The 13,986-nt window shown below is 41.0% G+C and overlaps 1 protein-coding gene across 1 annotated transcript in view; it reads right to left on the bottom strand.

Annotated features, from left to right (window-relative positions):
- dysf (dysferlin, limb girdle muscular dystrophy 2B (autosomal recessive)) overlaps positions 1 to 13,986 on the bottom strand; it is a 247,009-nt gene that overhangs the window by 196,279 nt on the left and 36,744 nt on the right. Inside the window, exons 33-41 of the mRNA XM_083993329.1 lie at positions 13,381 to 13,562; positions 12,844 to 12,984; positions 12,107 to 12,136; positions 11,974 to 12,009; positions 11,776 to 11,817; positions 11,164 to 11,265; positions 10,898 to 11,059; positions 5,093 to 5,267; positions 4,388 to 4,458 (exon numbers count right to left, since the gene is read on the bottom strand). Of these exons, the coding sequence (XP_083849455.1) occupies positions 4,388 to 4,458; positions 5,093 to 5,267; positions 10,898 to 11,059; positions 11,164 to 11,265; positions 11,776 to 11,817; positions 11,974 to 12,009; positions 12,107 to 12,136; positions 12,844 to 12,984; positions 13,381 to 13,562 (941 nt within the window). The remainder of the gene's footprint in view (positions 1 to 4,387; positions 4,459 to 5,092; positions 5,268 to 10,897; positions 11,060 to 11,163; positions 11,266 to 11,775; positions 11,818 to 11,973; positions 12,010 to 12,106; positions 12,137 to 12,843; positions 12,985 to 13,380; positions 13,563 to 13,986) is intronic.

Here is a 13,986-nt window from a genome sequence, read left to right as displayed (position 1 = left end):
CACTGTTGTTTTGATATTACTGGACGAGGGCGTTAATGTCAGACAGGGTGTGTGTGTGTTAATTTCAACACCACACTTGGGAGTCATCACACACACACTGGAGTGTATGTTTGGACCTGCGATGTCGACAAGTGTTTAATGTCGCCCCCCTCAAACACAACGAGACACTTGAGTTTTTGCATCAGCACAAGAGAATGGAAAAATGTGTGTGTGTGTGTGTGTGTGTGGTTTAGGTGGAGGGGGGTCAATGTCAGAAGTATGAGGTAACCGTATATTAAAGACAGTCCTCCAATGTCTTTCCTTATGTCTTTAAGTTATGGTTTGTATGTGTGTGTGTGTGTGTCTGTGTGTGTGTGCTTTAATCTCCTTTAACTGTTTTATAAAATCTGTGTTTTTAGTTTAATTCATTAATGCACAACATTGATGTGTGTTTGTGTGTCTGTCTGTGTGTGTCCAACTGTTGTGGCGCCTGTGGGTTACAGGGACGATGAGAAAAAGGACATATGAAGAAATTAAAAGAAAGATGAAGAGCAGAGAGGATTTAAAGCGGATGAGTGGTCGAACAACCACAACAATGTAGAGAGAGAGAGAGAGAGAGAAGAGGAGGAGGAGAACATGAGGATGTCCTTTAATGAGACACCACATTAAAACAACTGTCAGCTTGATACATAGAGAAGGAAGAAGGGATGAAACGATGGAGTGAACGGGTGAAGAGAAAGAAAGAGGGGGGAGAGAGAGAATGATGAAGAGGAAGAAGAAGTCAAATAGGGACAGAAAAGACAAAATGGTGAAGAAGGACAGAATTACAGTAAGAAAAACACAAAAGAGGGATAAAAAATAACAGACGTTAGAAATAGATGCCCGTAAGAAATAGAGAGGAAGAAGGGATGTAAGGAAGGAGTGAGAGAGGAGGGAGGAGTGTGAGGGAAGAAAGAAGGAGAAAGATGACAAAAAAATAGAGAGATGAAGGAGTGATGAAGATGGTTTGGAATAGATGGAATGTGTGGAAAGAAAGAAAGAAAGAGGAAAGAAAGAAAGAAAGAAAGAAAGAAAGAAAGAAAGAAAAAAGAAAGAAAGAGGAAGGAAGGAAAGATTTAAGAAAAAAACAAAAGAGGGATAAAAAATAGACGTGACTGTGAGAAAAAGAGAGGAAGAAGGGATGTAAGGAGTGTGAGAGAAGAAAGAAGGAGAAAGATGACAAAAAAGATGAAGATGGTTTGGAATAGATGGAATGTGTGGAAAGAAAGAAAGAAAGAAAGAAAGAAAGAAAGAAAGAAAGAAAGAAAGAAAGAAAGAAAGAAAGAAAGAAAGAAAGAAAGAAAGGGATGAAGGAAAGAAAGGGATGAAGGAAAGGAAAGGAGGGGTCTGAGGAGACAATGAGACTAACAAGGACCAGACACACACATGGACAGTAGCAGAGACAAAGTCACAGTTTCCTCTTCACTGATGAGGAGGAAGATGAAGGAGAGAGGGAGGAGGTGAAGAACGAGGAAGAAGAGGACAGGAGAGAGGTGGAGGAGAGAAAAATGATGAGGATGTGGAGGAGAGAGACGAGAAAGAGGGACAGTGAGGTGAAAGAAGGGAAGAGTTACAAGAGACGAAAGAAAAATAGTAGAGGAGAGAAAAAGGAAAACGGATAGAAGAGAGGATATGAAAGAGATGACAACAAGGAGAGCAGAGGATGGATGGATGGACAGAATAGGGAGGAAAAGAGGAAGAGGAGGAGTGATGGATGGATGAAGGGAGGGATGGAGGAGAAACAAGCTGTGAATTCTTTCCTTAAAAATTCCCGACAGCTTCTCGGCCTGTGAACGTCTCGTCCTTTTCCACGCTGCAGCTCGTTAACGTCAAACTTTAACTTCTCCTTCCTGTTTTTATGAAACTTTATTGACAACACGATTTTTTAAACAAGTTTCTCTCTTTTTGACTTTTACTGCACGTTTTCACCCGTCGCTTCTGTTTTTTTGTTCCGTTGTCAGTGAACGCACCATCGAGGTGATGAACAGCACAATGAGGAGTTTGTTGTTTTGCCGTTTCTTTAATGGACTTTGCCGCCGCAGTTTGATGACAGTGCATTCCTCCGCTCTCTAGTACAAACAGGATTACTTAATAGCTGCGGTCTGAGTGTGTGTGTGTGTGTGTATTTACAGGGCTGCATTATTTATGTTTGTAGAGTGTACGTTGGCCTGATGTCGTTTAACCAAACCAATAAGACCAAATTACATCGTCTCTTAATTCTATACAGTCGTCTACTGCTTAATAAGCATATAATGTGTGTTTATAGATTTCCTCCATTGACAGTAACTGAGCTGGTGAAACTTGACATGTTTTCAGACGGAGGAAGATGTTGTGAGTTTTTATTTTTGCAGCGTCTCAGTGATCAGATGAAACAGAAAAGTTACGTCTTAAGAGCTCCGATGTTGGAAACCGTTTGAGTTTGTGACGACGCTGTGGCCTCGGTTCGTTCTGGTTCAGACGCCGATCGTAGTTTGGGTCGTAAATAAAGATCAACCGCCTCCTGAGGTGAATATTGTGGAGTTTTGGATCTTAAACGAACACAAACTCTGGGATTAAGCAGTAAAAAGTAAAGTTTGTTTATGTTAAAAACTTAAAACCTCGTCTCTGTGTGATATCTAGGCTATAGATTCAGATATTGATTATATTTAAATAAAGAAATTCAAAATGTCCCCGTGTGTACTGATGCAGATGTGACGCAGAAGCTTGTTGATTTTGAAGAAAGAAAGAAAGAAAAAGAAAGAAAGAAAGAAAGAAAGAAAGAAAGAACAACAGAAACACAGAAAGAAAGAAAGAACAACAGAAAGACAGAATGAAAGAAAAAGAAAGAAAGAAAGAAAGAAAGAAAGAAAGAAAGAAAGAAAGAAAGAAAGAAAGAAAGAAAGAAAAAGAAAGACAGACAGAAAGGAAGAAAGAAATGAAAGAACGACAGAAAGAAAGAGAAAGAAAGAAAGAAAGAAAGAAAGAAAGAAAGAAAGAAAGAAAGAAAGAAAGAGGAACATTAAAGTTTTAAATTTGGAGAAAAAGAAGAAGGAAGAAAATGTTAATGATTGGTGACGAGCGCGAGTCTCGCGGTCGCCGCGGCAGCCACCGACCACAGAGACGGTTGCCATGTCATCATGTCAGGACATGTTTATTTATGCTGCTGTACCACTGAACACACACACACACTTAAACCAACACACACACACAGATACACACACACACACATTCAGACTCCCCTTTTAATCAGTCCACATAACTCTACACACACACACACACACACACACAGATGTTCCCTGTGGAAAGACGAGTGTTTCATACTTGCCCACGAAAAAAGTCACATTTACACACTCACATTAATGAAAATGTCATGCACACACACACACACACACACACACACACACACACATTGCTCATACATGCATTAGGAAAATCACTGGATCACTGGTGATGAAGTAGTTTGAGCTGTAACTGAGAACAACTGGAGAACCGGAGTTCAGCCACAGTTTAAACACTTCGAACAATGTGACTATTGATTATTGATGAATACTTGATCTTGGCGGTTTGTGTCTTTCAGATTTCATCAATATCTGCATCAACTGAACTAATCTGAAAAATATGCTTCACTGTGGTCATTTATGCTTAGTTCTGACATTACAAATGATGAGATGTTGAAAGTTGAAAATTACTGTAAAAAACAAAGCAACGACTCAGAAGCGGTTCTAATACGACTTAAGCTAATCGCTAGTTATGATCCAATGGACTCATCAAACATAATTTGACCAGATTTGATAAAGCAGTTGTTAAATCTGATTGTCTGTTCCTAATTTAGGCTATTTCTACTCCTTTAGTTCGTAAGAGTTCACAAATCCACTGGATCAAAAGCATTTTGCTTCTTTTTTGTAGCTAAGAGCTAGCACCATCTGTTAGCAAAAACAAGCACCAGCTAGCTAGTTTTTGTTTTTGACATATCCAGGAACAGCTCCAGAAACATGAGCGTCTTATGAGTCGTGACTAACAAGAAACAAGAAAGTCCTACAAAGGTGAGTGAAACATTTAAACCCTGAAATTCATCTTCCAGGAAGTGCATAGCCTACTTTGAGTTTTAAAAGCTAAAATGTTACTTATCTTATGCTAACTCCAGCATAAGTAAAACTAGAGAGTTGCTTTCCACCATCTGAGACAAGAAACAGACTAACGTTTGAAGCTAAACCTGCAGCGTTTCTTCTAACAACTGCTAATGCTAACATTATAGCTAAAGCTCTAACGTTCATTGTTGTAGCCTACGTACAACGTCAACATTGGCTAGCTAGCAATACCAAAAGTTACAAACAGGTCCTTTAGAGATAACAGAGAGGTGATGAACACGGATCACCCGAGTGTCTCTTACCTGGTCGGTTACCAGCGGCAGCTCGTCATCGATGTCGATAAAAACCTCCCCCGAGTAATGCGGCATCTCACCTGCAGATCAGAGAGACACGTCAACATCAATGACCGCTCTGGCTCTTCGTCTAAACGTGTTCGCAGAGATGGACAGAGTACTCGACCCCAGTACTTGAGTAAGAGTACAAATACTACTGGTCAAAATTTACTCCGTTACAAGTAAAAGTAGCTCAGTCGACATGTTACTCGAGTAAGAGTAAAAAAGTACTTGCTTTTAAAGGTACTTAAGTATCCAAAAGTACATGCTTTTAAATCTACTTTAAGTAAAAGTAAGAGTAAGAGTACATTTCTTATTTTCCACATCAATGAATTACTATATTTTTTTCTAAATGAATGTAAGGATCTTTTAACTCTTGTTTCTGAGAATTAACTCTTTGAAACCACCTGCACTGATGTGCTGCTTTTAGGGGTTAGGGTTTCCTTCTTTGACAAACACAGCTTGTGTCCAATAGGATTTTAGAAGAAAAAAAAAAGAGCAGACCTGAAAGTAACAAGTACTTTTCAGCCTTCCTAGAAATTAACTCGAGTAAAAGTAAAAATATTTGTCTTGGAAATGTACCAAAGAAATCTAATACAAATCCTCTGGATATCAAGTAAATTTACTCCGTTACTGTCCACCACTGCGTGTTCGTATCCATCCACCACCACTTACGCCTCCATCCTTCCTCGTCCTCCTCCACCGCTGCTCCCTCCTCCTCCGGGTCGCACCGGTAGTCCTCCAGAGACCGGATGGTGCACTGGCCGACCACCGGCTTCCTCCCAAACTGACGGTTGTCAATGACTTTGATGACGATCGGCGGCATGTAGAGCTCCTCACGGGGGAGTCTCTGAACACAAGAAGAAGGAGAAGGAGAAAATAAGTAAAAGACAACTTGGTATCGTCTTGACCTGCGGCTGCACCGGGATCCCTGACACCCAACTCTAATTGGTTATGCCACCTTCCCCGCCTGATGCTGATTGGTTCTGACTGCTGACTGTCTGGGGTTGATTGGTCACGCCTTGCTGACCGCCCAATCAGGGCATCGTTACACCTTGGTTGGCCCCTCCCACGAAACGAAAGGAAGAAATGACTTCATCGAGGTCGAGATCTAATCTTCGAGGGAGGAATCAGGCCACAAACGTCACTTAGGCTTAGGATCAAATTAGGATTTTTGAATAAACGTTTACATGTAAAGTGACGCCGGCGACCACCGACTGTCATCAAATGTCAACACAACAGTTTGAATTATTCTCAGAAATGATGGGGAAAAAAGCATGCGCTAGTCTGTGCTCAAGAAGCTTCACACAGGTTTTTGTCTTTTATGTAATCCAATTTGTTCTGACTTTCTATCCAGTGCACAGATGTGGCAGCAGCAGTCGGTCCTGTGGGAGTTCACAACCTATTCCTTCAGATCTGTTTTATTCGTCCGATGCCAATCAGAAATGACCTCAAGGAAACTCTGGACCTTCCCTTACAGATATTATCAGCAGACACCCAACAATTCCCACTAAGAGCAACAGGAACCAGACTCAAAGGTGGTCGGACATGTGCGAGGTCGGGCCCTCCTGGTTGAAGCTTAAACCTAAAGATGAGGGCACCGTTTTTTCCCAATTTGGAACGAATTGCCTCCGTTTTTATTTACTTGTTTTTGTGTGACGTTGCCTTTTTTTTTGGTCTCCATATTGTCCTTTTATTGCTTTTTGGGCCGATCAGATTCGTGTTTCTATGAGTTGATTCTTCCAATCATCTTCTGTTTGACTTTCCTTTACAACTTATCCATGTCCTGTTTTTGGCTTCCATTGTGTCTGTTGTATTTGTTCATTTGAGGAAGGTTGCTTCATAAATGATAAGATATTAGATAAGTTATGACCAATATTATTGCTAGTAGTAGTAGTAGTAGTAGTAAACCTTTATTTTACCAGGCAAGAATTGCTAAGAATACATTCTTATTAAGGCAATGGCCTGGTAGGAGGTGAAAGACCTCCTAAGGGCAAGGGAGAGGGGAGAGTATAACATTAAAATATAGACAATAAAAGCACATACAACGACAGTGACACAAAAGAAGAAAGAATAGAGACAATAAGCCAACATAATGCAATGACATACCACAAAATGACAGTTAGTTTGACGTACAGTGACATACAACAAGTTATGTAAGGACAGAGATACTAAATGTAAAAACAGTGACAACCATAAATGAGACAGTAAGGCTTGGCCTATTATCTGCATGAATCAGTTGCGTTTGAAGAGAAAATGAATGAAACTCTTCACTGTTCAACCTGTCTGAGTCCGTCTGTCTTTAGTTTCCTGTCTCAACTCTGTGGTTGTACCTCTTGATTCTCAGTCTGTTTGTTGCAGTGACTGGTTCAGAAAAGGTAGGAAAAAGCCTCACAAGACAAACAGACCATCAGTAAAGCTGCTGACTGTCTCTCAGTTGACGAACGTGAAGTTCAATAAAACCCCAACTCGATGGGCTCGACTTCACTCCACCTCTGTGGTTCGTCTCCGAGAGCTGAGGTGACGCCGACCGGTGGTTCAGACTTCACTTCCTCAATAGTCTCATTGAACAAGGTCTGCTGCTGCTGCTGCTGGAGGTGACACTAATCCGTTTGACTTCTCTGGCTTTAAGCGAGGCTTAAGTGGAGCTGATGATGCTCAACTCGCACAATAAACTGAGAGAGGTTCGACCCTTCAAAGACTCGTATTTAGGGAAACTATGCACATGACATTTTCTTGTGCCCCCGTGGCAAACGAAAACACTTACGCACTCAACTTAAGACCTTAATATTGTTAACGTTAAAGGCCTGGACGCAGCTCGGGGGTGGAATTTAAGGGAAAAATATGTACTAATTTCCACAGTCCGGCGGAGGCTGTCGAACCCTTAGCGGTGGTCAACGCAACAACCTTAATCTTGTTAACATTAAAGCAGCGGAGCCAAAGCAAGGATCTGTATTTAAAGGGAAAATATGTGAGCATTTCCATCCTCCAGTTAAAGCTGTCATAATAAAACACTGAGGTGATCAACTTCAGACCTTAATATTGTTAACATTAAACTCTCTGAGTTCGTTTCTGGAGCTGCCGGTAGGAAAAAAATGTGCATAATATTTCCATATTTCAGTTTTCATAAGAAAACACTTAGGTGGAATGCAGTGGCAGCGATGTAAACTCAGTGGAAATACTTTCTCAGAGGACAGTTTTACGTTTCAAGAATAAGTAACGACTGTTTTGCCCACGATATAGTGGTTTGCATGATTTAAATAAGCGGCTGGATTAGAGACACGTCGTGCAGGGCGACAGTGAAGCTGAGGTTTGGTGTAGTTTGGCTCACAAAGTCATTTTTATGACCATAAAAACCTCCAAGCTGCTATAATCAATAATCTTGTATTAGCAATGGAGCGTGAGACGGTTTGACTGTGAAAACAGGAGCTCGTACTGTTGAATTATCGTCCACCTCCACGGAGCTTTACAGCAGCTATTTAGCATTTAGCTTTAGCTTGATTTGGTTTTTGGGCCCAAAATATTTTTTAACCTTTTCATTTTCAGCCACTGCTGAGGGTTCACACATACATTATATATTCATATAAACACAGTTGCATGAAACCAGTAACAGCAGGCACAGCTAGCAGCTAGCAGCTAGCTTGAGACGTTTTGCAGCTGAACTGGAACCAATGAAGATGAAAAAATCAGGTTAAAAAAGCTAAAAACAAACAAAACAAAGCAAAGTTTGGACGTTGATCAAGCTGACAAAGCCAATCAATATAAATAACCCTTTGATAAAGAAATATAAATCTAAAGGTGGTTGCTATACAGCTGAATGTCTGAATGAATAGTTACGCTCTGTAAATGTTGAGGTCTTTCCACCATGTGACTAAAAATAAAGAATTATTTCAGATTTAAAGATTTAAAAACTAATGTTTTTCATCTTAAGGTTGAAGCTAGCTTGAAAAAAAAAGTTCATCCATTAATTTCACCACGTGTCCTTCCAAATCTAGTCAAATGATCGATAGCAAAAAACGAAACTCTCATCTACGATCTTATTTCAAGATCGGAATAAAAAAAGAAGGATGAAAGGAGGTGAGGAGATCCCTCAGAAATACCAGTGGCACTTTTATAAACTCTCTGCAGCTGCATGAAGCCAGCAGCAGCAGCAGCAGCAGCAGCTGTAAGTAGAAAAAGCAGCTGTCCTGGCGCTGATGTTCATATTTCCTACAGTTTGCAGCTTTGACCTTTTCAGCGTTACCGCAGCGTCAACGGCTTTAATTAACTGGAGCTTCCTGTGGTTCAGTGGATCTTCTGCGCTCCGGGGCAGAGGAGCTCGTATCGGCCTCCTGATGTAACTGTTTGACTCTCCTGTTAACTACCGACCTGAACCTGTGGGACAATATTAAAGGGATAGTTCACCCAAAATTCAAATTTCATGTCCATATGACGGTTGCAAACGGAGCTCACTTTTCTCCGTAACAAAAAGACACACCAAAAAACATCCAAATACCTCCATAGTGCTCGTCTGTAATGTCCCTCTTGTATTGAAGCCCCAACATGAGAAATTGTTCCGAAAAAAAATTAAATAAGTCCATGTTTTAAGCTTGTTTGTAGCGGGAGCTCCCAGTGTTGCTCTGCCGGAATCTCATGCGATTTGCAGAGCCGTGAACTGGGTGTCAATGCAAATCGTGCGAGATTTGGACGGACCAGGAAGAGCAGTGCTGGGAGCTTCCACTACAAACAAGCTTAAAACCTAGACTTATTTAATTTTTTTCAGAACAATTTCTTATGTTGGGGCTTCAGTACAAGAGGGACATTACAGATGAGCACTATGGAGGTATTTGGATGTTTTTTGGTGTGTGTTTTTGTTACGAAGACAGTTGGTATCCATTTGCAACCGTTATATGGACATGCACTGCTACTCCGAGACCCCCTGTAACTCAGAGAAGCCACGGAGGACTCTGAAACTTCTCCCAGCCCTTAGTCCACATGAGGGTGAGTAGATAATGAGAAATTTGAACTTTGGGTGAACTATCCCTTTAACCGTGCAGTAACCGATTTTTTGCCACCAGGGGGCAGCAGAAACAACCACTCTAACACTATTACCCACTAATCACCATGGAAAACATCCATCGGGTTTGTGTAGATCTGAGTCCAGGCCTCCCTCTACCACGTCCTCATTAACTTCCAACTTCATTATTCATTCATTCATTTCTATATAACCGCTTATCCTGCACAACTTCATTATTATTATTATTTTAATATAATCATCAGTGATTTTAACGACTTCCCGGGCTGCTGAATTACACATTAACGAGGCTCCTCGTCTCGACTCCACCTGTCATTCATCATCATCATCATCGTTTCTGGATCAGCGGTGAGTTTGGACACGTACGTAGGCTACCATGAGAAATTTATGAGCCCGTTCTACAACACAACACGACGCCGTCCTGTGTAAAAGCTTCTAGTCAGCAGTTGTAAGACGACAAAGATCTCCACCCTGCATTTATTCTCCATTAGTAATGTATATACACTGTCTGGTAGCCATGGGAGAAGTCCCCCGCCCTGCAGCTACGTCTGCCAACAGCCTCATCCATCTCTGCTCCTTCTGTATCTTCCGCCTTGTTTTGGAAGAAGAAAAGCAGCAGCTGATTTAACACTTTATTTAACGCCTATCTCTATAATGCATTATAACCATACTTATAATGAGTTATAATGCAGTTATAACACTGTATAACTATAGTTATTTAAACACTCATAAATGATCAAAATGCTTCATAACAATAATCATAACGCACTATAAAACATTTCATCATGACTGACGTTATAGTTGTTGGTAACTCGCTGACAATGCCCACATCGATAATGCATTATAAATATAGTTATAATGTGTTATAATTGGCTTATAAACATGTATAACTATCATTATAAACACTCATAAATTACCATAAGGTTTTATAACAATAAGCATAACACATTATAGAGCATTATAACTCTATTATAATATTTGATCATATAAGCCATTATGAAATGTTCTATGATGTGTTATGCTTATTGTTATGTGTTGTGTTGTTATGAGTGTTTATAATGATAGTAATACACGTTTATAAGCCGATTATAACACATTATAACTATATACATTTATAATGCATTATCGATGTGGAGTTACTAACAATTATAACGTATTATAACACCTGACCTTATAAGTCATGATAAAATGTTTTATAGTGCGTTATGATTATTGTTATAAAGCATTATGATCATTTATGAGTGTTTATAACTATAGTTATACAGTGCTATAACTGCATTATAACTCATTATAAGTATGGTTATAATGTGTTATAGAGATAGGCGTCAAAGTGTTACCGCTGTTTTGTTTTTTTTCTCCTCCTCCGTTGTTATTGTGGTTTTTTCCTCTGATGAAGACAAACGAGCGACGTGAACCGCATCACAGACGCTACTGTTAAAAAGCAGCAGCCGATTGAACTTTCTCACCACGTCGAGGACGAGCGTGTTGACGTCGAAGTTGGGCTTCTTCTTCACGCTGCGGATGACGCAGCTCTGGATGGTGGCGCCGCCGCACTCCACCTGCAGGCTCGGCGAGGTGACGCTGGACATCTGGAAGCTCTTCAGGTTGCGGACGCCCCACGCCAAGATCTGATCGGACGAGAGAAGGAAGTTCAGCACAGCAACAGAAAACAAACCGTAGCGATGACGATGATGATGATTGGTTGGTTAGTTAGAGCAGATGATAGACAGACCTCAATGGCGGTTCTCTGGAGAACGGGTTTGATTCCCTGAGGGACCATGAAGACGTTGGGCTCTCGCTGGGGAGGCGGGTACGGGAGGTCCGACTCGTCCGGCTGCCAATAGGAACGCAGGACAGGACGAAAAACAAAAAGAGAGGCGACGTTCAGCAGCAGGAAAATTAATGAACAGTTAATTAGAAAATGTTTATAAATGAAGATGTCAAATTAGTGTTAAAAACACAAAATAACATTCAAGTCCAGACAAAAATAAAGTTTTGATCTTAATCCAACAAACTTTATTTCTCTTTCAATCACAAAGTCTTATTCTTATACCTTCAAACTGAGTTTCCAGGTCGTCAAAAACAAATCTAAAAAGCAATAACGTTTTTTTTTTTATTCTTATTTATGTTGACAAATTATTTTAATTTTAAAATAAAGAATAAATACTGGCGAAAATAAGTGACAAAATGACACAAAACATGATGAAACGAGAAGTTTTAGAAAGACGGACTTTCTGTGACATGTGTGTGTGTGTGTGTGTGTGTGTGTGTGTGTGTGTGTGTGTGTGTGTGTGTGTGTGGTGTGGAGATGTGAGTGTCGTGTGTTGTGTGTTGTGTGTTGTACCCATTGCTGCAGGTTTTCAGAGAGGAATCCTGAAAACATCAACTGACGAAGCAACGAGGAAGAAAAAGAGACAAAGATAAAGAATCAGAGAAACGAGACAACACATTTATCAACGTCATTTTGATTTCTGATATTCACATCAGAGGGAAAATAATTGAATAAACTGATTAAAAATGAATTTGAGTTGTTGGTTTTTACCTCGTCCAGGACGTGGGTGGTGGTCATGATGTCTCCCTGTGGGCGAGAGAGGAGCTGCTTTAAAAGGACGAAAACAAACAACAGAAAACGAACAAAGAGGAAGGAAAAAAGTGGAAGAAAAAGACAAACTGACCTCTTGACCTGGAATATGATGGATGGACGGCTGAGGACACAAAGCAGAGAGTTGAGTTAGATAGATAGAAGATAGAAAGACTTTGTTGTCACCGTAGTGGAAATTTGTCTTCGGCCTCTCCAAGACAACAAGGCATAAAATAACCAGAGCACTCTACAGCATACACATGCTGCTCGTATGTAATGTCCGTCTTGTATTGAAGCCCTGAAATGCGAAATTGTCCAGAAAAAAATTAAATAAGTCTGTTTTTCAAGCTTGTTTTGTAGTGGAAGCGGAATTGGACGGACCAGGAAGAGGAGCTTCGAGAAGCGTCCGCTACAAAACAAGCTTGAAAAACAGACTTATTTAATTCTTTTCTGGACAATTTCGCATTTCGGGGCTTCAATACAAGACGGTCATTACATACGAGCAGCATGGAGGTATTTGGATGTTTTTTGGTGTGTCTTTTTGTTACGAAGACAGTTGGTATCCATTTGCAACCGTCATATGGACATGCACTGCTACGCCGAGACCCCCTGTAACTCAGAGAAGCCACGGAGGACTCTGAAACTTCTCCCAGCCCTTAGTCCACATGAGGGGGAGGAGATAATGAGTGAAATTTCAATTTTGGTTGAACTATCCCTTTAAAAACACTGTCTGAGTTCTCATTGAAGCTCTCTTTTTCTGCTACTGTAGGAAGGAGAAGGAGAAGAGATCAGGAAATGACGCTGATGAAGTGTTTGAGTTTGACCTCTGACCTTTTCCCGTTGGATGAGCTCGAAGGCGGCCAGCAGCTCGCCGGCGCTCTTGTCCCCGCGGCGAACGGGGAACCAGGCGAGTCGTGGGGAGGGGGTGAAGGTCGGCTGACACACACAGCGACCCATGAACTCATCGGCTCCCTGAAAACACAGAAACATCGACCAACAGTAAATAAAACACCAGGATGTGAAATATAAAAACATGAGCGATGGCGTGACGGGTGACGGTTGCCGTGGTGGCGGTCGCTGCACTGCAAAAACAAAATGTCTCATTTCTAGTCAAAACTAAATTCTTTCCACTTAAAATAAGACTCATCACCTAAAAAGTAACTTGTTTTTAGATCATTTTCACTTGTTTCAAACACATTTTCACTTGAAATAAGTAGAAAAATCTGCCAGTGAAGCAAGTTTTTTGTAGAAGTAAAAAGTGTCTAGAAACAAGCTGCTTTTTATGTGATGTTTCTTATTTTGACTAGAAATAAGACAAATATTCTTGGTAAGATATTTGAGTTTTTGCAGTGTGGCGGACTGACGTACGTAGGTGTCCTGGTCGTAGAGCTCCACCACCACGTTGGGGGGACTGGACGTCGTGGCCTCGGCGTCGCCGAAGATCTCCAGCTCGTAGAAGATGAGCGTCTGGTCCCAGCACGGGTTCAAGGTGTTCCTGACCGTCACCGTCCGCTGGGACTGGTGGAGGAACGACACCACAGCGTACGCGTCTGAGAGACAGAGAGAGAGAGAGAGTTAGTTAGTTAATTTGTCATATACATTAAAAAGTACGATATACAGTCAATGCAGTGAAATGTAGTCTGCCCTGACTCTCTCTCAGCCCTCAAAAATAAAAACAATAACAACTGTAACGGTTACATGCTGTCATTCCGACATCCCACCATTTAGACATACCGCTATTCCGACAAGCAAACGTCCCACCATTCCGACAAGGCTTTAATATAAGGAAATGTGCGTTACTCAACAGACGACTCCCTTCTTTAAGACATGCTGATAGAGGAATACCCACATGGTGGTGCGTAATTACGCAGCAGAGCGCAGACAGGGACTAGTCTGCCTGTCTAGCCTCTGGTCTTTTTACTAAACTTAACCAACTCCTTTCATCATTGCCTAAACCCAACCAGTGCAAAATTA

Source organism: Trachurus trachurus, assembly GCF_905171665.1.
Source record: "Trachurus trachurus genome assembly, chromosome: 18".
Classification (NCBI taxonomy): domain Eukaryota; kingdom Metazoa; phylum Chordata; class Actinopteri; order Carangiformes; family Carangidae; genus Trachurus; species Trachurus trachurus.
The sequence above is the reverse complement of the archived record's forward strand: the minus strand, read 5'-3'. Positions and strand labels throughout refer to the sequence as shown.